At 51.1% G+C, this 25,388-nt stretch overlaps 7 protein-coding genes across 7 annotated transcripts; 3 read left to right on the top strand and 4 right to left on the bottom strand.

Moving 5' to 3' along the window:
* Window positions 1-943: 943 nt before the first annotated feature.
* Window positions 944-4,422, top strand: LCP9604111_5842 (uncharacterized protein; the record flags this gene model as incomplete). Its single annotated transcript, XM_039073697.1, has 3 exons — window positions 944-1,213; window positions 1,268-2,630; window positions 3,593-4,422. 3 exons carry the CDS (start codon window positions 944-946, stop codon window positions 4,420-4,422), a joined length of 2,463 nt encoding a protein of 820 aa, XP_038928353.1.
* Window positions 4,423-4,681: 259 nt separating this feature from the next.
* Window positions 4,682-6,307, bottom strand: LCP9604111_5841 (uncharacterized protein; the record flags this gene model as incomplete). The annotated part of the gene is made up of 1 exon (XM_039073696.1): window positions 4,682-6,307. One exon carries the CDS (start codon window positions 6,305-6,307, stop codon window positions 4,682-4,684), a length of 1,626 nt encoding a protein of 541 aa, XP_038928352.1.
* A 1,041-nt stretch (window positions 6,308-7,348) lies between these two features.
* Window positions 7,349-9,747, top strand: LCP9604111_5840 (putative mitochondrial carrier protein; the record flags this gene model as incomplete). The annotated part of the gene is made up of 3 exons (XM_039073695.1): window positions 7,349-7,384; window positions 7,472-8,836; window positions 9,070-9,747. 3 exons carry the CDS (start codon window positions 7,349-7,351, stop codon window positions 9,745-9,747), a joined length of 2,079 nt encoding a protein of 692 aa, XP_038928351.1.
* A 240-nt stretch (window positions 9,748-9,987) lies between these two features.
* On the bottom strand, window positions 9,988-11,406 carry LCP9604111_5839 (transcriptional regulator family TF; the record flags this gene model as incomplete). Its single annotated transcript, XM_039073693.1, has 1 exon — window positions 9,988-11,406. The coding sequence occupies one exon, from the start codon at window positions 11,404-11,406 to the stop codon at window positions 9,988-9,990; it is 1,419 nt and encodes a 472-aa protein (XP_038928350.1).
* A 1,669-nt stretch (window positions 11,407-13,075) lies between these two features.
* Window positions 13,076-13,646, bottom strand: LCP9604111_5838 (histone H4; the record flags this gene model as incomplete). The annotated part of the gene is made up of 3 exons (XM_039073692.1): window positions 13,076-13,377; window positions 13,538-13,567; window positions 13,637-13,646. 3 exons carry the CDS (start codon window positions 13,644-13,646, stop codon window positions 13,076-13,078), a joined length of 342 nt encoding a protein of 113 aa, XP_038928349.1.
* Window positions 13,647-13,918: 272 nt separating this feature from the next.
* Window positions 13,919-17,114, bottom strand: LCP9604111_5837 (protein phosphatase regulator GAC1; the record flags this gene model as incomplete). The annotated part of the gene is made up of 3 exons (XM_039073691.1): window positions 13,919-13,994; window positions 14,968-15,242; window positions 15,294-17,114. The coding sequence occupies 3 exons, from the start codon at window positions 17,112-17,114 to the stop codon at window positions 13,919-13,921; spliced, it is 2,172 nt and encodes a 723-aa protein (XP_038928348.1).
* A 7,577-nt stretch (window positions 17,115-24,691) lies between these two features.
* On the top strand, window positions 24,692-25,383 carry LCP9604111_5836 (uncharacterized protein; the record flags this gene model as incomplete). The annotated part of the gene is made up of 3 exons (XM_039073690.1): window positions 24,692-24,739; window positions 24,798-25,311; window positions 25,367-25,383. 3 exons carry the CDS (start codon window positions 24,692-24,694, stop codon window positions 25,381-25,383), a joined length of 579 nt encoding a protein of 192 aa, XP_038928347.1.
* Window positions 25,384-25,388: the final 5 nt, after the last annotated feature.

Raw genomic sequence — 25,388 nt, 5'->3', positions numbered from 1 at the left:
CGCATTGTCCGAATGGGCTTCGACGCTGAACAAGCATTGTATCGCGGCTTCTCTCCTAATGCATATCACTCAAGGTGCATCTGCATATATCAAAAGCCTCTGGGCCTAGACTGCCGATCAAGATTTTGATATTGTTCCACAAGATCAGTTAGTACTGTACTCTGCTCGTGGTATTCTCGTCGAGAGCTTTGGTCCCACATCGCTCTATGGTACTGCTTCACTGACTGTTGAGGACCGCAGCAAGGACCCTGATGACTTTGCACCTCTGACTAGGTCTATACTACGACCTAGGGAGCATTGCACTTTCCTATTTCTAGCTGTGAACCATCACTATCAGCTGATTTTTGCAATATGGGATTGCAGGTCGGGCATACTTCACTGGCCCAATCAAGGGCCGTGGCTTGGTCCGCTCGAATTCAACCACTCGCATATAGTCTGTGGTAGCTACAAGCACTGCCTTGGTCCTTGGAAGCTAGAAGGATTGTATGCACTCGGTCTATGTACGGTGGTGATGTTGGCAAGTGGTTTTCTCCAATGCTTCTAATGAGACATCAAGTTCCGTTGTGATTGATATAGCCATCAGATCAGGTTATCGTAAATAGGAATGGAAATATTCTATTTGGATTTAAAACGAATGACCCAACTTGATAATCCATGCCATATCTGAAATAATCATACTTGTTCCTATACGAAAGCCCCATTGTCGGATGTTCAATGTGAGTGCTGTCAAGTTTGTACGTCGACGATGTAAACAATCGCAATGGCGAGTGACTGTGTTAGGGTCAGGTTGCGCAGGTGACTGACTTGACGGCCATTCATCTACACCTTCCATCCTCCTTTTCCTTTACTCCTGTTTATCACTCCACCATCACTTTCTTTTCATCACTCCTTTCCATCCTTTTTTCCCCTTTCTGTCTTCAATCACAAGTCAGATTTCACCAAGATGGCACTCTTCATACCGATGAGTCTTGTCCCTCTCTGTTTTCCAACCCCTCCTACCCCAAAGACGGAATTCCAAACCCTACCAGCAGAAATCAAGCTTCTCATCATTGACCAGCTTGATCGTGACACCTACACACTGAGCCATCTAGCTGCCTGCAACAGGGAGCTTTATAACATGGCGATCCCTGCACTGTACGCCAATGTGTCTTTGGGAGCTGTCCCTCATTACCGGATGTGGCCCGGTTTGGCATTTCCCGCTGATCGTCGTTCTGTAACTTCCTCTCTTCCGGGAATCAATGTTCGCTCTCTCATGACAAATAAACAGATCGAACGCTTTCTTATAACAATCCTCCGCAAGCCTCACCTTGCAGAATTCGTGAAATCCCTCGACGTGACCGACCTACACGACCTTTGCTTCGAGCACAGGCAGAGTAGTACTCAGAGAAGACAGCTTCTTCTTAATCCTCTCGCTCCTCAAGACCATCAAATGATTATGGACGCCGCCATGAAATTACCTTTGTATTCAACAATCAGGGTGGCGATGCGCAAAGCCCTTGGTTGCGATGTACCCCGGTCAGATGCCATGGTAGCTGTTCTTCTGGGGTACCTGCCTGCCCTAAAGCACCTCGAAATCGCGATGGAGAGTGAAGATCCGTTCCGCGAACCGCAAACCACAGAGTTGAACCTTATTGAACGTGTTCTGATCAGTATCGCCGGTGCGCGCTCGGCTCAGACCGACGAAAATGGCATTTCAAATGCTCTTACACCTACGCTGTCTAAGCTCACTCACCTGAAGGCCGAAGTCGACGGAAAATCGCCCATGGCTGACATTGATTGGCTCATGATGCTTCTTCGAATTCCCACGTTGACCCACGTATTCGGCACCAAATGGTCCAACGCACAACGGTGGCTGCGACCTGTACCTGGCAGTTCCCATCGCCTCGTTCACCTTGAACTTCGCGACTGCACTTTTGACGCCCTGAATCTTCGAAGACTGCTCCGACAAACCCACATCTTGGAAACCTTCATCTACGAACGCGGGTGGACAGAGGCAAAAGATTGGGTCGTGAAGGCTGCGGACCTCAGCCAAGCGCTTCAGTACAGGTCTCACACCCTGACCTGTCTTGAACTATCATTCAATCGAACCGATAGAAAGATCCACGAAGAATTGTATCTCCATCCTCTCAACCTATCGGGGCTTTCTCATCTGAAGAGACTCCGGATTTCGGCCGGCTACCTTGTCCAGACTGAAACAAAATCGGCACACTATGAAGGTCGTCACTGGCGGTTACATGACGTGGATGGAGCATACAACAGAAATCTTCCTTTGCACAAGCTACTTCCAGAGTCACTTGAGGAGCTACACATCATTCAAATTCTAGATGTTCTCGAATTCATGCTCTTGTGTGAGAAGCTGTGCGCAAGTCTCCAGAGCAGAACAGTTCCCATGTCTCTGGAGCCTCACCACTTCGAATGCCTGAAAGAGATCAAAATCGAGGCTCCCTTTGAGGGCGAAGGTGAGTGTATCTTTTCGGAACTCTCCAGAGTCACAAACCAGGCTGGAGTGAAGTTGACAACAATCGAAAACTCCGCCGACTATGTCAAGTCCTGGATTACCGGCAAATCGAAACCATCATGTGCCGACAAGAAGATTGACTGGGGGTTTGACGGCGACGTCCGATGGGCACGTCCTTTTATTCAGCGAGGAGTGACACACTAGTAGCTCAGGGGAATGATCATGATGTATTGGCTAGCCATGTGATGACTATTTGCGTGCTACGCATTAGAATGATATGAGATGTACCATTCGACTCCGAATTAGACGGTTGTACTTGCCCTTCCTAATCCTCGACTATCGCACCTGCTATATCCGTATTTTCCATAATAGGAAGGATTAATAGGAAGGAGTCGCTCCTTCCTAATCCATTAAGTAAGGACTATATAAAACTAGGTCGTAAGAACGCATAGATAGTTTTCCCTTTCTCTCTCTCCTCTATACTTAGAATCCTAGAGTAAATATACTCTTTTCCTTTAGATTAAACTAGCATATTACAGTGATTATAGAACTATAAGCAAGTAAGTAAGCAAGTAAATAGTTAAACCACAGCGTAGCCGCTGAGCCGGCTGCAGGCCATTTAAGTAAGCAAGTAAGTGACTAACTAACTAAGCCTCCCTGGGGGGTGGGGGGTAGGTTCAAACGCCTAAAGGCCTATATATCGTATATAACCTGCTAGGATGTTTTGTCAAGGAATACAACGGTCCCCTTCATGGGAACCCCTTGCCCATCTCCGCGGACTTTGGAAAAAGGGGTAGCAAAACGCCAAGGAGACCTTAAGAGGCCTCGGTCGAATCAAGCCCTCTTCTCGTGTGTGCGTCCGGCTGAAAAGGATCAGGCTCTAATAAAAGAGGCACGAAGGATTGCCGGGAAACCCGCTTTTGGATGCGATGTCCGAACAGTCGTCTCTCTTCCTCCCCTCCTGAAAGCAGTCGTTGCCGCGGCCTTGCCTAACTGATTAAAGGTCCAAAGGCAAGTCGCGCCGCTATCAGGATTGGGCTTGGACAACCTTCATGATGTAGACTTCCCTCGTCAACCTGCTGCTCCCTCTCGGGATTGCATCAACGGCATCTGCCACGGTGCTGCTCTACCCAGACAGTCTGCCCTCGACACTCACTTCGGAGTGCACCGCTGCCTTGACTGTCGACGTCACAGTCTGTGACCCGCTGGTGAGGGACCTCCGCCTGGATATTTTCTACCCGCCCGCGTCACTGACGCGCATCTGCACCACCGGCTGCTCATCTGCCCTTGAGACATGGCGATCGTCGGTCCAGTCCGTGTGCGGGAACCAGACGGTCACGGTCGATCTTGAGGTTGAGACCGCGGCTGTCTATATTCCCGGCGCGCTGCAGTACTACTTTCAGCATGCCTGCCTCAAGGACGACGGGGGCCGTTTCTGCAGACCAGTCGCGGCCCTGGCAGCGGTGTTTTCGGATCCCGGCATCAGCCCTTTCAACTACATCAGCAACGTCACAGGCCAGTTGCTGCCCGACGACTGCGATACGTGCCTGGCCGAACGGCTGCGGCTGCGCGAGGGATCGCCGTATGACGACGGTCCCATCGCGGCCAGGATGTCGCTGTACAAGAGCATGACGGCGAGTTGCGGCATTGCGGGACGCCCCGTCGTACCAACGACCATCGGCTACTTCACGGCAGCCCCCGCTCCGACGGCCGAGGTGTGTGAAGGCTCGACCTACACCATCCAGGCATCGGACGACTGCTACACCATATCCAGGAGCCAGGGCGTCGGCACCAACTGGCTGCTGGCCGACAACAACCTGGAAGTCTTTTGCACCAACTTCCCTGCCGCGGGCACCTCTATCTGCATTACCAACCAGTGCACCACTGTCACCGTGCCCGTGAATGCGACGTGTGAGGCCGTGGCCGCGGCGGCCAACATCACCGAGGCGCAGCTCATTGCCTAAAACCCGGCCGTGAGTGGCGATTGCGTGACAAATTATCGGTTGGGCGAGGCGTATTATGTTGGCCTTAGTGCTTAGATAGGTAGATAGGAGGGGGTGGGATAAGAATTGATCGAAGAAGTTGTCTTTTGTGCTTGTTGGTGAACAGCTGTGAGCGATTGTCGGGCCTTCATTGCTTGAATTTGACATTTGAATCTGCTCTATTCAAAGTTACCGGCCAGCCGTGTTGATTCAGTACATTACCTAGAAAATTTGATTCTCGTCACAGAAAGTCCTGAGGGTCTTGCTCCCTCTCTTCCACAAACTCAAGTGCTTTCCACACCATGTTGCCCTCCCCGTCTTGTCCGCCCACGAGATCCTCAAACGCCCTAATGACTTCGTCGTCCGGCCTCCAGTCCTCACCGACATGCCACGTCACCTTTCCTTTCCCATCTCCTCCAGCAGCGGGCGCCTCATATCTCACCCCCCATCGGAACATTATCGAAATCCCCTCCACACCCGAGGAAGGAGGCACCTCATCACTCCCTTCATACTCTTCGGCCCGCTCATTAGAGGGCCGCCACGTAAGCCAGGTAAACAGCTCGGCGTCTTGAAGGGAGGGCATATTTTGCCGTTGCAGAGATAAGGCAAACGCTAAGAGTAAAGGGTTAACGCGCTCCGCAATAGGGTGTATACGAAACATGTCGGGCTGGCGGAGATCGTATATGTCCGGTGCGTCGTCCCAGTACTCGTCCTTCTCCTCCGACATCAACTCGTGCGTCTCGTCGTCATTTTCCTGGCCCGGCGGGTAGTGCTCCTCTCTTGTGATAGCGAAACCTATTGGGTAGGGATCTTCCCCTCGTGGGCCGGAAAAGTACCAGCTGCCGTCGGGCGCATACGGATGGAATTCTATCCGGAGGTACCGCATGCGTATCCATAACAAAGCGTCGCTCCCAGAGGGGAAAAGATCGGGGGTAATAAGCGCGCAGGTATCCAGTTCCTCCAGGCAACTTCCTAGCTCCCGCAGCCCAAGAGACACAGGGTCTACATTATTAAACTCGTTATTTATAGACGACGACGTACCAATAAGGTCAGGTAACTGCTCCGCTTGATCCATCTCGTCCCAGCAATACGGGTTTGGCCTCCAGAACCAAAGACGGACCTTGGTAAGGGAGGACGGCAATAAGGGCATGGCTTGGCGCACACCCCGTGCGAACTCGGCGCGGTCGTCGCGCCAAGGACCTGCCCAGACGCGGGAAATGATACGTAGTGCCTTAGATGTGAAGGGAATGGGGAAGTGCTCCCCAAGCCAGGGGCAGAGCAGCCGGCGGAGCTGAGGAAGGCGGGTAGCGAGATCGAGGGGGGTGCGCATAGAGACGGGTCGCATACCAAACGGTTTCCCGGTAAACGCCTCTTCGGGTACGATGAGCAGGTCGGTGACGCAGTTGAGGACAGGCAGGCTATCCACGTTCTGGACGGTGAGGCGGCGACTATGGAAGGCACGGTGCAAGCAGTTGCGGTCACCACCCCATGCGTCGGGATCAGACTCGATTACCTGGTTGCCAATGTAGATGCCGGGCTGAAGACCTCGATCAGCGTCGATCAAGGCTGGCTCGTCTGGGGACTGCTTGGCTGCCATGTCTTCGATCTCGTGCAGACCGTTGAAAAAGGCGTGCACTTGGGCTGAAAAGTGGGCGTTGACGGCCTCGAAGTCGGCCCCCGGCTCCCTGCACGGGAGCGGCGCGCCAGGCACGTTGAGGAGGAGAGGCATTTCCGCATGGAGTTGGCCCCCGCCAAAGACAAGCGGGACGCTCCCGGGCTCATTGTGGGCGCGCATGTTTTGGAGGAAGGCCTGGACGGTCGCATCTTTGGAGGGCGGCGTGAGTACCTGAATGTGTTGGGACGCCATTGTGAGGATTGTCTCGCAATGGTCGCGATTGGATGATTCCCTAGACTTAGGTGTTGGGTGATAGAGGCAACTTGGAAGTTGCTCGAGCAGCCGCGGATGACCAGTAAACCAGGCTCCCCGACAGCAAATTAATTGAGATTCACAAGACCTGTTTTTTTTACCGTCCCACCTCCCACACCACTTTTCCTAGGCACTTGCAATGCTCCCAAGCACTCTTTACATCAACCTACCACGGTATAGGGTAGGCTGTTGAGGGTAAGGGGCGGGGTGATCGCTTTCTGCCGGTTTGACTGCCTATTTGGATAGTAGCGATACTAGGTACCGGTGTCGCCTAAGATATGGCGTAGTACCGGCTGCCAGTGCTGCTGGTTAAAACTTTGATGAGAAAAACAAAACTAGGGTCCTTCATCAAAAAAGGAGCTACTCCTAGATCGGAACGGACATGCTACCAGATGATATACTGGTAGCTCAGGGGAATGATCATGATGTATTGGCTAGCTACGGCAGCGGGGTAACTAGCTACAGTAAGGTCACGTGCACCCTTCCGTGGGTAACAAGGAGCGTTGAATTCCACCCGAGCCGCTAAGTGTTTGAATTGGAGTCCGGGGGGAAGGGGGTGGGGGATGTATTGATATGGGGATCAAACAATGAAGTGTATGAGAAGGTTCCCCTTCCCTTTCCCCTTCTCACTTGAATGTAATGAGTACGATGTACGATGTATGTAGGAATTGAATTGACTGCCTTGTGGCCTGATATGTGCACGGACCATTTATGGCCATGATCGACATGATGTAATCCATCCACATGGCCCCCGGGGGTAGTGGACCTCGGCTTTAATCCAAGAGATCACGTTTGTAACTTATGAGAATCTTGCCACTGTCTGTAATTATCATCATTTCAATTCATATCCGAAATACCTCACTCCTGCGCATTCTGTTTGAAACGGATATTAGAGGTTGAATGGCCTGATCCGGCTCGTAACAAATCATCAATTCCCCAGAAGTGGATCTCGAACTCGAGTACTCGAGCACCAACAGAGCCATGGCCGAATACAAAATATCCTACGAGTCCCAACTGGTGTGTTCTAAGAACCCAATCGCATCTATTTCTCACACATCCGCATGTGCATCCCTATCAGGCCATACTAACATACTCACAATCAAGGACGTATACCACCCCTCCTACCGCTACGAAGCCCATGACCCGCGCGACTGGCAATCAGCCGCTGCCCGTGGACCAGCCCTCCCAGCCCTAGGAAATGCAACCGCCGGTGCAGTCGGCGCAGCCATCTCGAATGTGGTCGTCTACCCACTCAATGTCATCGTCGCCCGTCTACAGACCCAGAAGCAGAAGGACACCAACTCGAGCGAAAAATCAGAAGATAATAAGAATACCGACGAAGGATATACCAGCGTGGCGGACGCTGCTCGCAAAATATACGCGCAGGAAGGCATCTCCGGGTTCTACCCCGGTCTGGCGCAGGATACTTGGAAGACCGTCGCGGATTCGTTCCTTTTCTTCCTTGCATATAGTGCCCTTCGCCAGAAGAGGATAGTCGCACGTGTAGGTGTAGAACGAGCTGCCAAGAGCAAGAATATTGTTCTTCCGATAATCGACGAACTTGCCGTTGGGATATTGGCTGGCTCGTTTGCCAAGCTGTTCACCACACCACTGTCAAATATCGTCGCGCGCAAGCAGACGGCTGCGGCGCGCAAGGGCGGGAATGCGAAGAACCTGTCAACCAGTGACATCGCAGCTCGCATCCGCTCTGAGAAGGGTATCCTAGGCTTTTGGTCTGGATACTCGGCCACCCTGATACTGACTTTGAATCCGTCGCTCACGTTCTTCCTTAATGAATTCCTCAAACGGACCTTCCTACCACGCTCGAAGCGCGACAAATCTCATCCGGCTTTGACATTCCTTTTGGCAGCCCTAAGTAAGGTCGCCGCCTCGTCAATCACATATCCATTCTCCCTCGCGAAAACCAGAGCTCAAGTAATGAGCTCGATCTCCAAGCCCAAGTCCGAGTCTGCGGAGAAGACTCGGGCCTCTGTTCTCGCCTCTCTCACCCCCGAAATACTTTCCACAGTCGCCACCATCGCCCGCACAGATGGTATATCAGGACTCTACGCCGGTCTCCAGGGTGAAGTGCTAAAAGGCTTCTTCTCGCACGGCTTCACAATGCTCGTGAAAGACGCCGTGTACGCGTTTATAATCAAGAGCTACTACCTCCTGCTGTTGCTGGGACATCGCTATCCTTCGCCCGACGAACTTATCCAGCGTGCCCGCGAACAGGCGGAGGAGTATTCTGAGATCGCGCGCGAAGGAGCGCGTGACTTAGCAGAGAGGACAAGGGAAGGTGCCGAGGAGCTGCTGAAGGCTGGTTCTGGCGGTAACGCTGTTGATATGACATCAAACTTCGCGGACGCTGCTGATGCTGCAAGGAATGCGGATAGCGGCATCGATGCTTCTTCGGGTCTGAAGGATTCTTCGGCGATTTCTGACGAACTCAATGAGACGGCTGAGCTGGTCGGCGATTATGTTGAAGACGAAGCGGCCGAGTGGCGGACCCTTTATCATTGGTTTTGGGAGAAGGATCGTGGACCGCATCGGGATTGATTTGGCTAAAATCTAGTTTTTGATGTCTACATATTTCGCATTCTTGTTACGATTAGTTTCTTGTTCAGTGAAGTAAACAATACGAAACTCGACCAAACGTCCACTTAGCAGATCCCTATCTCAGCTGGCTGAATTAGTTACAGGACCTCTCCAAGTCCAAGCAACTCATCTACCTCGCCCCAGAACACAATGAAGAAGACATTGCATTTTTCCACGATCTCATCAACGACCCTATAATCCAAACCCTAAGCACCGGCCGTCTCCCGCGCCCATCTCACAAAAAGTCCGCAAGGGACTTCATCAGCGGACTCCAAGACCGCATTCTAGGAGTAGTCATATGTCTCCCTGCACAAAAGTCCCGCACAGAAGCAGGAACCGAAACCGACCCCTCGCTTCTTTCCTCGGCCCAAACTCCAGATGCACCAGTCCAAAATTCAAACTCCAAGCCAGTCCCAACCGGCCACTTGAGCCTTTCCAGCTTGACCGGACTAGACTACGCGCACCATCGCAATGCAGTGATAGGAATCTCAACTGCGGACGGGTACCGCGGGAAAGGATACGGCGGCGAGGCGATTAACTGGGCTTTGCATTGGGCTTTTCAGCATGGTGGTCTGCATAGGGTTTCTATAGGCGCGTTTTCGTTCAATCATAATGCTTTGAGGCTTTATCGGAGGCCTGGATTTGTGGATGAAGGTCGTGAGCGGGAGGCTATTTATTATCGGAGGGCGTGGCATGATACTGTTGGTTTGTCGATGCTGGAGCATGGGTGGGAGGTTTTGAGGATTGGGGATATGGTGCTGGATCGAGCTGATCGCGCTTGAGCGATAGTGAAGGCTTGGCTTTTGGTATGTTGTTGACGGTCTGGTTGCTTCATTTTGATCAATTCAATATGGAAGAATTTGAAGGGACATTTCTTGAGATCTAACTTGGAAGGATTGTTATGATTGGATGATAGCTGCTCAATTATTCCCATTCAGTAGACAGTAGTTTGAAGACCATTAGACCATCCATCATCCCAAATAATACTATACAAGAAGGATTGCCGTGAGACCAAACCCCAACTACGGCGGTACCGCAACACGAAGATGCGCATCAACCAAATCAAACCAAATCCCCCCAAACCCAGACTCCCTCGAAGCCCTAGCCAGCTTCACAAATTCCTGCAGCCGTCCCACACACGAGATCTGAACCGTGAACGAAGTCAAGCGTTCCAGCAAATCTTCTCCAGGCCCATATATCTCAAACATAGCCATCGTCAAAGGAAACACCACCGGCAGCGCACTAGATTCCTTTCCATTGACCGCCGATTTGGCAAAGAACGACAATTCAGAGAATATTCCATTTGCGAGTTTCCACGCGGCCCCATCCTCGACTCCTAGCGGATACCGCAGCCGGTGGAGGATCAATAAGGCTGCTAGACGGTACACGTTCGCTTGTGTTACCATTGCGAGAACCGCATGTTGGCCGTAGCTTTCGAATAGTCCGGAAGGAGTTTGGGGCCGCCAGCGTCTGATCGTCTGCTCTAGCCCATCCAGTCGGTCGTGAAGGGCTGTGTGTGCTTCAGAACCGACAGGAGGAGCTTGTATCTTCAAGGTATTGCTGCATTCGCAGATGTCATAGAGGTGAGGGAGGAGTGTCGCGCAAAGGCCAAGATAGCGGTCAACGATGACGCGACGCTGGGGGTCGAGTCGTATTATAGGGATTTCACGGTGCACTAGGCACTCGACCGTGTCGATCAGAATCGGGGACATGGTTATCGTGTCCATGATCGGGGCTTGCACTAGTCTGGGGAGCCATGCTTTGGTCGACATGAGGGAGCTCCGGACGATAGAGTGCGCTGTACTGGAGTATGGCGCCGTGAGTACGTCGAACACGTACATGGTCTGGCCCAGGAAGAGAGCGCAAGCTGCGCTGTAGTCGTTTGAGATTTCCACGCTTCTTAGACGCTGCAAGCCCTTCGCTGCCTTGAACATATCGGGCTCGCTCCGGCGGATAACAGGCGACTTTTGGTAATTCGACATCAGCCCTAGGAAGGCCAGGTATCCTTCGGTCAGCACCGGGGCGGATAATTGCAAAATAGCATAAACAGTCTTTTGGGATCCCGGGATAAAACTAGATCCGAATATAAATGGCGAATGTATGGCTGAGAATTGTTCCACGTCCGTAACAGTGCGAAGCGCATCTGATGTTGTTTGGAAGTTGACGGGGGCGGCGAGTAATTTCTCAGGCGATATTACCACGACCTCGGTACTGTCGGGGGTCCAAGGTTCGTCATCTCTGGGAGTCGAGCTCGAAGATGAACCTGGACTAGAGGAGGAGTATGAGAGATGGCTGTCGCTGTCCTTGGACTTGGCGCGCTGTCGCGACACAGCAGTAGAAACCCGCAAATCCCCATGTTGGACGTCTTTGGGAGAAGTGTGGTGTATCATGCGCTTGGAATGACGAGCAGTGGAGCCAATCTTCAGACGATTACATCTCATGCATGTTGGACTAGTACCTGCAGCACATGTCTCTTTCTCTTTACTTGTATTGCAGTGGGCGCAGGCCTTCGACATGATTTTAGCGCGAATCGAGGGAAATAGCAAGAGGCCAGTTGTAAAATGGTTTGGAGCTGTTCGGTCAGTTTCCAGATGTCGGCGTTGTATGAATTCAGGGAGGTGTCACGGTAAGATCCGTCGGTTTCCCCGCTCTCCCCAGGATATCCAGGGCTGATCGGCGTATGGACTTCCTCTTTGGATATTGCGATCAGATCTCGTTTAGGGCCATGAAAGATATGGAGAATAGTAGGTCAGTAGTATCTCACCACTTCACAATGTCCATGGGTGATAATTTCACCCTCTGCCAAAAGTACTGGTTGGGTTGCGCATTGAATCCCCAGCCAATGGAAGCGCAGACACGAACGCGGACTGAATCACGCGATCAGCACATAGCTTGCAAATATACCAAGGCCTCTTGATCTCGCCGGCTATAACCGAGCTGGAGAAGAATAAGCCATCCATTGACGAAATAAAAATCACATTGTTAGCCGCCGGTTCATCCATAACAAGGTCCCGAGGGTGTTTGCGGTTCGCCTACACTACCTATGCCCCGAAAGGGCAACCCTTCGCATGGACCGGCTACCCCAGAAGGTCCCCGGTCTCTCCATAAACTCCACTCACGACTTCGGCACGGTAGCATGGGGCCGAGAGGACACCGACTCGGGGACAATATTGACTTCAGCGTCAACATGCATCAGTAACATCCAGACTTTCTGCTCGGAACCAGATGGCTTTTTCAACACCTACGAAACGATGCAACTCAATCTCATCGCGGTCTTCGAAAGATCTGGGCCGCAGTCTTCACTGATAATGCTGCTTCCGGTGGCTGAAGTGCGCGTCATGACAGCCCATCAAGATTCAAGCCCATTTGAAGCCTAGCCGTGAGCATTGATGTCATATTTCCCCCACATTTACCAAAACAGAAGTTGGTCGCAAACCTTGTGGGCGGATTCGCCAACTCCGTACATAGGGGTCTGGAACAGACTAGGAAGTGATTCGAAGATGTCACTCGGATATGTTGCATCTTGGCTAAACGTTGACTTTGCTTTGTGGATACTTTCAGGTCGTGCATATAGTTGAGTTCATGGGCTGAATTGGCAAGCACAGACTTTGGATGGAAGAACCTGGGCTGTGCTGAAAAGGGAAATCAAAGTTGCGTTGCGGGTGACTATCCTCCGCCCGCGACCGTACAATGACACCGTCATTGATTGAGCACAGTATACATTACATGTAACTCAAGCCACCTATGCAAACTACCCAAACCACTAATTCCTACACGATACAAACTACGCAGAAACCAAAAAAGATGACTGATAGCAAAAGTTAAATTGAACATCATCGGGCGAACCCAAGAGTCTACCAGCAACTAGTTACGAAGGACACCAACAGTCCCATAGTTACCCACGAAAAGAAAAGACTCCCAACCTCAGGGGACATAGAAGAAAAGCAGTCCTAACCAAAGCAATTCCCCAAACCCCAATCCAATTACCGCAAAAACAAACAAGTAGAACCCATCACACCGTAGCGCATTAAGTAAGGAAAGCCTTCGACCGACACGCACTCCACACGCAGCGAGTGTGAGTGACTGAGCAGCAAGTAGCTAACAACGAATCTAACCACCGAATCCGTAAAGAGTACGGCCTTGGCGCTTAAGAGCATAGACAACGTCAAGCGAAGTAACAGTCTTACGCTTAGCGTGCTCGGTGTAGGTGACAGCATCACGGATGACGGACTCCAAGAAGGACTTGAGCACGCCGCGGGTCTCCTCGTAGATCATGGCGGAGATACGCTTGACACCGCCACGGCGGGCGAGACGGCGGATGGCGGGCTTGGTGATTCCCTGGATGTTGTCGCGCAAGATCTTGCGGTGGCGCTTGGCGCCGCCTTTGCCGAGGCCTTTTCCGCCTTTGCCGCCTGTTTTTGGTTGTTAGTTTTGTTTGGGAAGGTACTAGGTTTGATATGTGGATATAAGTGTGGCGGGACGAAGGGCAGGGAGTATAGTTGAAGGGTGGTTGGAGGTTGTCTTAAGATGCAGGGAAGGTGGGATGCAGTTTGTGCCTGAGGCAGTAATCACGTGTCGACAGGGGCATCACCATCACCGGTTCTAATCCGGGAACATCACCACGACAAGGATATAACGACAACGAGAGATAAAAAAAAGAATAATACTTACGTCCAGACATAGTTTCAGATAAGAAGAAATAAAAGTACTTAAAAAGTAGATGAATCGACGTCTGTGTCGTCGATAAACGATGGGGAAAAAAACGCGCTTGATGGGATGGCGTTCAGAGTAAAGAGGGGAGAAAATAAGAAAATCGCTAAGTGGAGGGGGGAAGGCAGTTTAAATAAGAAAGCCGATTACGCGTGATCCGGAAAGTACGTGTTTTAGGTAAGCGAGAAATTGCATTCTGCAATCCGGCGGTGATTGGCGGGCGGCGGGGAAAGAAAAAGAGTGTTAGGAAGGGTCGGTTTCCAGCGCGTCTACCAGGCATCGGCGAGCCCGCGTTTTCCTGCGGCGAGCGACATTGATACTAGTCACGTGGTGATAGGAGATACGGGTGGGGCTGCCGAATCAGGTATAGCCTAATCGGGAAGTATATCGAAAGACCCACCTCCAGCTTTTAACGTGGCTAGCATTCTTATCAAGTGCTACATAGTACATACTACTATAGTAAGAATGCTTCATGTTTCCGCTATCCTACAAGCTACAAGAAAAAGGAAGTTCCAGTCAGTGCGCGTGCATCATGTCTCGTATCATTTCAAAACAACGTCGCGGTGCCTATATAATAGGCAGTCATGTATCACTATCTTCGCATCCTCATATCCCAATCCCATTCCACATCCACCCAGAAACCTAGGTAGACCGTATCGTGGAATTAAGGAGTAACAAGCGGAAGAAAAAAAAACAAAACACAAAAAAACGCCCGAACACCATGCAATAAAAACAACCGATCAAATACAATGCAGCGAAATCAAAAGCGGAGACAGGCATACTAAAAACTTTTGCGTTGAAAAAGGAAGGGCCATCCAGAGACGAACAGCAAAGAATCGAAAGATGCCTCGGAAAAGAAATCGTAGCGTCATCATGCATAGCCAAGCGGCACGCAGTAAACAAAAACAAAAACATCGCGAGAATGTCCGCACCAAACAAAGCTGGACGGGCGCGTCGAAAATTCGGGCCGACGACTGATGGTAGCAAACCGACAGAGAATGATAACGAAACGTCCGCGGTTTATTATGCATCGCAAAGACAAACGCTCACATTTGCTGTTGGTTGAAACCAAAAGAGCGGGTAGTTGAGATGAAGTAATCAAAGAGTCAAAAGAAAGAATCCATCAAAGTGCGCCGTTACGCGGTAGGGTCAAGGTAGTCGAAATTTGGTCAACGGATTTGTCCAGTTCCACACATGGACAACCAAATTCCCTTCACAGAGTCGTCAACGATGTTTCAAGGCCGGCCGGAATAGCCAGGTTGGACTCTGTCAGAACAGTCTATTTTACTCACCCTCTAATGACTGTTGGAGAGTGAGGTTCATTCATGAAGTTGTGGTGGAAAGAGTGGCGAAACCCCATAGGGGAGGTTGAGGGCCGCGGGGAGGTGCGCGGGCTCACAGAAGCCCGGGGGGCCTCGACGACAGGAGAATCGCGAGGAGCAAGAGAGCGAGGAGACAGAGGCGGCGAGATACAGGCTGGGGAAGAGACATGCTTCGGGGCCTCGCCTGCACGAGCGTTCGAGATCGATGGTTGTGCCTTCGGGGTCGATCCTTGCGGAGATCCATACTGTGGGGGGTTAGTTGACTATCATAAGTGATGCGCAGTTGAGAAACTTACAAAGCAGTACTTATCAACCAGTTCCTGGTACACGGAAGACTCAAGCTGTGGCTTGCTAGATACCAAGGAGGAAGGTTTCTGATCCACACGACCTCCGGGGCGGAAGCTATCGTTCACTGCAGAGCCATTGCCCAGCTCGAAGCTGGGGGTTTTCTTGGCCGGTTTGGGAGTCTCCGGCACCACGGCCTCCCCAGATTTCGCACGGGCAGTCAGAGCGGTCCGATCCAGGGGCGCCTTTGACCGAATAGCAGCCGATAACGACGCTCCAAAGTCGTATCGGTTGCCAAATGCCTGGCGGTTCGGGTTTTCACGACGCTTGGGGGGTGCGACCGTATCAATATCATCCGACGGCATGCGAGCCAAGGGCGCACCATCGGCATCATCGAAAAGGGATGTGAAAGACTTCTTGTCGTTGAACTTCTTGTCGCTAAGGTCGGGGAAATCATAGTTGGGCGGCATAGACTGGGGTCGAATGTTATGGATGCTGGTGAAGGATCGACTGCGCGGAAGAGCAGGTTTTCCGCCTGCAGGCTTATGGATCTTGGGCACTTTGTGGAAATCAATCTGATAGTTTACCGAACCATTGTTGTCCCAATATTCCTGTCCATCCACGTTGTAGCGGATGCACATGAACATGGTCTTGGTCTCCAGGTTGGCCTGATCATCCAACTTCAGGTCGAACGAAAAGCGATCGAACCCGTCCGCTGCTTGCTGGCGGCGAACATCGTGGCAGTATGCCGCTGCAACCTCCGAGGTAGTTCTCCAGTAGTCCAGCGTGAACCGAGCGGTCACACTCTTGTGGAAAGCAAGATTGGCCACTGCGACATTTCCGATCAGAGTGCTCTTATCAGCCGACAAGAACAACCGCTCAAGGCGCACCGGGCGAGTGGCAGCTGATGAGGTATCCTTGGGCCAATTGGAGAGCTTGATCTCCCATTCCCACGACCGACCGCGCGCATCCGAAGAGTCAAAGGGGAACTCGTGCTTGTTGTCGTGGTTTTCGACTGGAGACGTTTCGGTGCTGACAGCCAATGGCCGGTCCAGCTGGAGGAAGTGACGGATATGCTCCAAGTGAGAGTCGAAATGCACAGCCTTCGAATAGACGGGAGTACCGGGCATGCTAGATGGTCGTCGTCTGGCCGAAGAGGGGCGGAGAGCAGGTCGAACCAGCTCACCTGACTTCTTACGGACCATCAGGGGCTTGCACGACATCTCCTCGTCACTTTCGTCGGGCGAGCTAGTCAATGCCGATTCCCGAGTCAACTCCCGAGTCAACTCGATGGCGGTTTCAGTGGATGATCGAGAGTGAGTGATCTTGCGAGCTTCTTTGGACAATGGTAGGTGAGGGAGCTTGGGGCGAGTGGTCGGCGCACTCGACGAGAGCCGCTCCGGTGTTTCAGACGAACCCATTCTTTCCGGTGAACTCTCCCTCCTTACTTTGATTGATCGAACAGCAGCCTGCAGCTCGTCGTACCTGACACCGTCGCCGCGTCGGCGTGGTGATTCTTCATCACTTGAGTTTGGGCCGGACTCAGGAGGTGAGATTACCGCCCCGGGAGGGAGGATCGCATTGCTTATCGGCGGTGGGGACTGGCGGAGACTGGCATGTGGATCAATGGAGGGGAGGGCCCGAGCCGGGGGTTCTGGAGAGGAATGCACTGTCGGTTTGGTGTTCGAAGGGTTCCTCCGAGGACGAGTAGCAGAATGTGGACGAGCCCGTGTCGGGGAGCGAACCAAACCTGGCCGCTCTATGGGCTCGGTGGGGGAGTATTCAATGTGCTGCGCGGAGAGCAACTTCTTTACCGGCGCAATGTATGGCATCCGGCCGACTTGCGTGTCTCAACACAAGAAGGGGATGAAAGGTAGATAGGAAGGACTCGGGGGAGGGGTCCAAATGTTCAATCACAGTACAGTGTCTGAAGTAGCTTCGCCGTCAGTAAGGCTTCATTAAATTCCGGGTTTGTGGCGACGGGAGGTCAGTGGCAAGGCAAGGCAAGAGGCGAGGAAAGCCAGCACGGCATTTTCATCGAGGTATGAGATGGGATGCAGCAGGGTGACACTTGAGGAAGGTGCCCGGTGCCAGTGGGGGAGTCCAGGTTGCACCGGTCACACACACAGCGACTCAGGGAATTGGGTAGTCAATTGCAGAAGGAGAGAGATTATCAATACCGTGAAGTATGAACATCGAGTGGCGATGTGATATTAGCCAAGGGCAAGAGGAGAAGGAATTTAAAATAGTACAGAGAAGAGACAAGATGTACATATAAAGAAGAAAGAAAAGGCAAGCTCCCGGCACAGCCGTGATCAGGAGGTGATTTAAAAGGTATCTTGGAAGTAGATAACCTTGGAAGTTGTGTATAGTGGCAAATCAAGCCATTCCCACTATGACTGTGTGAGAAGATAAGCCGGGATGGGGAAAGAAAAGATGAGGAAAGCGACAAAATCCGGTATTATAGCTTTTTCCGAGAAAATGGGAAAATCATTAAAATCCTAAATGAAAAAGTGGGGCGATTAAATAAAGATAATTGTGCCATCCGACCATGGAAGAGAAGTCGAAAAAAGAATTAATATTGTCGAGGTGCGTCTGCTTTGCATAGATATACCCAGGTCAGTGCGTCCCGTATAGGTGGGGGATATTTATTTTCTATTTTCTATTATATTGGTGTCTCTTGTTTTGTCTTTTTTGGTCTTTCTGATATTTTTGGTCTTTTGCGTGCTTATATATTTATTTATTCGAATATTGATTTCTACCTGTCAGTGTCCATTGTTAGTGTCAATGGCCTGATTATAATATTCATGATTCAGGATACTAGTAGAATCTACGTTCGGCTTCCTATCCCCTCCACTTCCTATCCCTTCAATTCTCCGACATGTGGTCTATTCGCACGAGCACGTTGGACGATCATCTCGCAAGCTCACTATAATGCACTGACCATCCCCCCTAGTGTCACAATTAGCGGACTACAGCCCTCCTATACTCGGCGCTAAGAGGGTCCATACATGTCCACCAACTCTGCTTCAACCTGTACGTTGTAATTGCCTTGATGCATGTGTATCACCATGACTACCATTCCCCATGGTCCCCATGTATCTTTCAAAATACTCCATATACTGCATAACTATACTCCATATCCTCCTATTATCTATGTAAGATTCCCTACCCCGATCTTCCCTTATCAATTCACTAGTGCCCCGTGGCCCAGAGATTGGTCGAGATTTATGGATCGGCCCAGCCAAAACCGGTTTGTTCCAGATTCTCCTAGCCTGTGGCAGGTAAGAAGACGCTGCTTTTCTTTTTGGGCTTGCCGCGCACTGGTAAGGGATACATTGCGCCATGCAAGTGCTAGAAGCATAATATCCACTCCGCCATCCCTTCGACTACACCGTGCATACTCCGTCGATTGTATATATGAGATTGGGGCTAGAAAATACAAAGGGGGTTTCAAGTTCCGCTGGGAACTGGAGTTGGTGCTACCGGCCGGGAGGTGGCTAGAGCGTAGAGGCAAGTGTCTAGAATGTCAAATAGATTGATCATACACTGTTATCGAGATTTTTCTGACACCTCCCGGGAAGTTATCTGCGGTGGTACGACCGAGGGCTTTCTTTCCCGCGACACGACCGTGGTTGCCGATTTCATTATTCGGGTTTTATGTATGGAATTCTACCTGACGTGCATACGGAGGTGTAGGTGTGCATTGGAATCTCCTAGGTGGTAGTAGTTGTACCCTGTGTGATCGGGGGAGTTCGGTGGAGACTCTACCATACCTTGCGTGTTAGGGCTCCGCCGAGGGTGCCGTAAAATGCCGGACCCACGAGAATGGAGATATCGAGATATGGATGTGCGATTGTTCACGTCGTATGATTGCCCTATGATTTCCCGATTAGCGTGCTCACTGAAGAAAGCACGAATCAAGCCCGAATCCAGAAGCCAATGCCAATGTCCGAATGCAGACCCGAAATCACGACTTGCATAAATAATCTAATTCGAGTGGTAATTCCACGCGGCTAGTCCATGATGTCAAGGTGCGTTTGATAGTCCCCGATGCCTTGGTTTTGCCTACTTGGCGGGAGTCTGGACCCCGGTCGCTCGTGCAGCAACTGTCTTGTACTCCAGGATATTTCATACATAGGAAGTATCATGACCTCTGTATTATTTGATCTTTCTTTCCATAGAAGGTTGAGTGGCATGAGAAGTACGGAGTATATGTACGAACATCATCATTGACTTGGCTGTGAATCTCTAGGGCCATATCTGGTTTATCTTTTGCTGTGCCCCGTTTCATCCCTTCAGCTCGCCATGTCTCACTAATGAAGTGTCATACAACGGATTTATATTGATCTCCATTTTATTCATTTTATATCATTTCTATTTCCCGTTCCATTTCCATGCCGGAGTACGGAGTACGGACATAGACGCCGCCCGGACCAACCCCTTTGTTAGCGGCGCAGAGTTTTCCTCTTTTGCCACTCCATTCAATGAATTCCCAACAAAACAGGTGGCTTTTAGATGGCGTTTGGATGCCACTTGCTAGTGTGTATGTACTTTTATGATCTCCTCGGAAATGCCAGATTGGCGAGCCCATGGCGCAGTGGGTACTCGGCTGGAGTCCCGACTTCTTAACTGCTCGACAAGTCTCGAACTTTCAGATCTGCATACCTGAGGTTGATCTCCAGGTTTTCAACCCCTCCTTTTGGACCTTTGGAGAACGTCTGGAGTCCCGCAAAACCTTGGAATCTATACGGAGTAGCCCACGGGCGTACCCGATCATTTCCCATATGAACGTCTCGGTGAGCGGCAAGGTCGCAACATTCCGAGCGGCAGGGCGATAACGTCTGTTTCACCCCTTGTCGAGACTCGAGACCCTGAAAACCTGAAAACCTCCGTGCGCTTTTGTTTTTGTTTTCTTTTCTTTCTTTTTCAATTGTTCCCGGATTCGAACCCCTCGGTCCTCCGCCTCACGGGAAACCCGCATTGTAGAAAGTCTTCCAAGGTTATAGCGAAGCGGTGTATCCTGTGCTCAGAACCTTGACATCAGAGTTTGGCCTTGGAATTTTACTTTATGACGGATTGCAAGCGCTTGCTAATCGACTATTGAAAGGATCGCCCAGATTCGATCTCACCTGGCACATTGCAATTCCCAACTAACTTGGACCTCGCAAATCGACACCTTCACCGGAGTGATGTGATCCTTGCAATTCGCCATATCTCGCTGGCGACAGTCCCAAACTGCAAGTCACCCCGAGGGCGTTCGCGTGGCTGAACTCTGACTTTTCTGGGTCCAGCTGGGTCCAGTACCGAGAATCATATCCAACTCACTGCTAAGCATAAGCTTCCCCTGCTTTGCCTTGGTAAATACGAACGCTTTGGGCAGCGGCCTGTCTATGTTGAAGTTGAGTACGAAGGGAAATGAGTAGCATCCATTAACGAGATGACAGAGGGGCAGGGCGTTTCTGGAGCTCTACAACATAGCTACCCCGCGTCGATTTGATACGTCTCGCAGCTCTTGCATTGATGCATGCTTTTGAACTCGGAGTTGATGCGACCGGGGCCCCATGGCGACTTGTGTTATGGTCCAGGTTCCCCAAGGTTTCTTACCCCGCGAGCTATACCCCGGGATTCGCGTCGGGCAGTTATCAGTCTGGATCTGCCAATGGGATATGGGATATGGCTGGTACAATGTAGAAGTAGAATCTGCCAGATATCCCAACCACAGACCAAGATGTGTATCCCTCCGATTTACCTCTACAGTTAAAACGTTGTAATCAACCATCCAATTCATCATGTCACACAACATCCACATTCCAACCCGTTTCAACCCTCATATCTCACCTCCATAGCACAAGATAGAGATCTCAACGCTGATTGGCCGATAGCTCAAGAATAAGAACTCGCACGCAAGCAACGCATATAGGCTGCTATGTATGCAATGTCGCACGTCACGCAAATCCCAGCCCTGCAATGCACAGCACCGAGCACCACCTGACCTTCTACCTTCCAACATCCCTGTTCTGCAGTTCTCAAGGGGCATCTGTATCCCGGACGTTGTATCTCAGAAAAAAAAAACGAAGTGGCACCACCGTACGGAGCACACAGCTTGACATCCAACCACTAGTAAGACAGACAGGCGATCAGGAACAGCCGCTTTAGTCGATTCCGTATACATCGGATAACTAACTAGGTGGGTATACAACATACATGATGTGTACTAACTCAGTTGAGTGCAGCACGGACGTTAGTCGTGCAGATGAGATGAGATGATAGTAACACTAGAAAAGTATACTTCCAATATACTCTCTCTAACTACCAACTAGTCTCTTTCGAATTTAGCACACACGGTTGGATATCTTGGCTAGACCCCACGCTTATGCATAGCATGCGATGGGCGATTCAAAAAAAGGGCCAAAGCAACACCCCAAGATTCGACGACCGGCCAGAACGGAGGCGCTGCTGTCAGTGCGCGCGCGATCCCGGAGCTAACTACGGAGTACGACTCGATAGGCCGTGGTAATAGTGGGGGGAGGGCGTGAATCGCTTTAGTTAGTCTGCGCGGGCGTGCATAAGACGCTGCATTAGTGCGGCGAACTAACAGCGTCTCTATGCATGACCGACGGGGTCAGTGCATGTTCGCTGTTTTTCTGGGCTGGGGGAGCAGGGACGTGGGTTTATCTCAGGGGGTTTCAGGACTTTGTTTACACTTTGCGCTTGTTGGATGAGGTTTTTGGTGGCTTGTTCTGGGGAAAATGATGTGCAACTTGCAGGTGTACCCCGACGTCGCGGGGTTTTTCTCTCTCCACATTTGCTATTTTCGGATATGGGTGGTTGGCAATTCGTCTGACATGTCGGGATTTGGGAGGCTAGTCTGATGTCGATGTCTGTTGAGAATGTGCTGTTGATATTGCGATTCCGTGCTCTCGGCTAAGTTGTCATTTGTGAGGAGTCCACTATTTCCAGACCTAAAAATGGATGGCAATCTCGGAACCCGGATGGCCAGATATGGGTAGATTACATAACAGTCAAGCCACTCGGCTATCTCCAACCGTCATAATACGCCGGGGCGACGGGGATTGGCTGCGTAGGGCCCGTTATCATTCCACGCGGGAGAGGCGTTCTCCGTCGTCAGCGTTATAGAACGCCCATTTTGAATGGAATAAGTTCTGGATTTGGGCATTGGACCGATATCCATCTGTTCAGACGCATTCCTTGCAGCTTGGAATGTTTCCTCTGTAGATGCACAGAGATAAGGACGCGGGGTAGTTGGATTCAGCTCGTTCCCTCGGGTGGGTCAAAGGGTCTGAAGGAATAATGATCGCTGCTAGGTTGATCTACATTCTTCCTTGTTTGCTATCGACGATTATGCATTCAAACGTCATTTTGTAGGCCAATCGTTTTTATCCCTAGCGAGACGACATCTAAGAGGGAAACAGGGATATTTTAACATGTCTATCGACCCGCCTACGTAACTGGCCTTTTTATATAACCAGAATCATGTACAACATAACTAGGAGTATTTAAATATAGAATAGAAGCACCGGCCAACTACGTATTCTTGTACTAAATCGAACCCTTGGTACTTTAGTTTATTGCTCCGAACACACTTACAATCCATGAATGTTCTCGGATTCAACGGATTCCTATCTTCGGACATTGTTGTATGCCTGCGCCCCTCAATTGCGGGGTGCATCTGCCACCTCATACTGTCCGAGCGAATTCTCACTTTACAGCTGATAGTCCGAGGTGTTGTATACCTTCCCAGTAGGTAAACAGCTGACAATGCGGAGATAGGGATAGGATCACGAGACAAGGTAAACCTACCTTGGAACCCTCAACTGATAACGCTAGTTGACGAATAGATCCTCTGATCTTCCTGCCATCCAAGGTCTCGAAGCTATACTCCATTCAAGCCACAGCGGGCGCCAGTGACCCGGCCCTACAAGCGGAGATCCCTGGACACAGACCTTCCCCACACTTCGACCTCTCACGCTCACGCAAATGATCACGACATGCATCTCTCACCGGGAGATCTGAGGAAAGACAGCGTCGGCGTTAGGTTTCCACGCGAAGTCGTATATCAAACTCCAAGACAGAGAAACACAAATTCAAACCCCGTGCACTCACATGACACATGACACCTATAATGGCAGGTGTCTAGTTCCGACGTTCCGGCCTCGCAACAGTGTGCTCAGACTCCAAGCAAATGGCATTTCAAAGTCAATTCTTCGCTTCCTCGCAGCCACCCCCTCACCGCTACCCATGATAACCAGTCAAGCCATGGGAATAATGGAAACTGCTCATGTCCGCCACAAGAGAGGCGAGGTCTAAACGACGTCTCTCGTTATCCGCCTCTTTTTTTCCCCCTTTTGTTGGGATTCACCCCCGCTCCCACTTTCCGTGGCGGGCCAAGGACTATACTACAGCTCGACTGAAACTCTTTCTTCTCGGCCGGCCTGGTATGCTCAGGTACTGGTGCTCGGACTTGTATTGCGTTGTCACTGGAGGTACCTCTATCTCTGTCCATAGACCGTGCGTGTTGTGCTTCCATGGCGTTGAGGGACGTGTCCTGCATCTTTGCCGCCACTGTGTCGGCGAATGGGGCCTTTGGTCGGGGAGATGGTGAAGAATAGCACAGATCCCTATAGTCTGGTTTAGAATAGGTTTGTGGACTTTTAAGTCACCGGTATCGGGTGATTTGAATTTGACTCTGTTGACCGCTTGATCTTCTGTATGCGGGGAAATGGCATATAGATTTCTGGCTACCTGGGCTGCCTGGACACAATGCCTTTGTTTAGCATATACGCGATAGCCTTTCATGTGGAATCTCGCGGCCGAGTGATCATCTTTGGAATTTGATCAAGACTGACACCGAGGAGCCACAGTTTAGCTGATGGTCAATTAGACTCATTCCTATGCAGTTGCTGATATTCTTCCGCTCTAGCAGTTCTACCTAGGCTACATATTATTCCAATTCGAATCTCAGGAGTCAAAGGGAATCTTCAAAGAAATTGCACGGTGCATGCTTAGATATATGTATTCTCCTGAAACCTCAGTTTGCTATTTTCCGCCTAAGGCCCGCAACCTCCAAAGATCTCATGATGGAATCACCATCTTCGATCTTCCATCTACCACATTGCTATGTTTTCTCAAGTTTCATCGGGTGTGCAAAAACTACCCGTCGAGAACCACTCTGTAAAAGTGGCACAAGACAAAATTCTCTCCAGGCAGTCCAGATTCAAAGTCCGAAAGAGAGTCGAAGTTGAAGTTGAAGTTGAAGTGTTGTTGGAAGTGAAAAGGTGAAGCTGTAAGCGGGAGATCACCCATTGGTGGAGCCAACTCCATCCCACATTCACGAACCTTGGTCCTCACCTCTGTTTACTTCTTGACGGGACTTTTCCAAAACCCGATGTCTCAAGTTCAAAGTTCCGCGTTGGCAGATCTTGAGAAAGAGCTGGTATGCTCGGTATGTACTTGGCCATGCCACCCCTTGCATCTCTAACACTCTGCCCCAGATTTGTACCGAGCTCCTCTACCAGCCCCTCACTCTCCTCGACTGCCTCCACACCTTCTGCGGATCCTGCGTGAAAGAATGGTTCTCCGCACAAGGATCGCGTCGCTCCCATGCCTCGCCTCGATTTACCTGCCCGTCCTGTCGCACCGAAGTGCGCGACACCCGCCCAAATGCCACCGTCACGACCCTGCTGGACATGGTCCTGACCGCGCACCCCGAGCGTGCTAGAGCTGCAGATGAAAAGGCGGAAATTGCTACGAGGTACACACAAGGCGAGTCGGTGTTCCCGGCACTTCCTTCGGGCGGGGAGAGCGCGGAGGATGGCGAGGACGATAGACGCCTGCTGGAGGATGTACGCGAGCTGAGTCTACGCGAAAGCCGGGCACAAGCTAGGCGCGAGGCCCGGCGAACGGGCCAGTCTTCGCGGACGCGCGAGAGGAGCACCCATATCGAGAGGCCTGCGGAGGACGCCCGGTCAAGGCGGAGGAGGGATGAGGATCCAACGCGGCAGCCACGTACGTTGCGGCCCGATGATTCGGACCGTGCCCGACGGGTTGAGCATCAATCTAGTCTGCGATCATTATTGAGTTTG

The sequence above is a fragment of the Penicillium roqueforti genome (assembly GCF_015533775.1).
Source record: "Penicillium roqueforti strain LCP96 04111 chromosome Unknown scaffold_14, whole genome shotgun sequence".
Lineage (NCBI taxonomy): Eukaryota > Fungi > Ascomycota > Eurotiomycetes > Eurotiales > Aspergillaceae > Penicillium > Penicillium roqueforti.
Note: the sequence above shows the minus strand (reverse complement) of the source record. Positions and strands in the feature narration are given on the sequence as shown.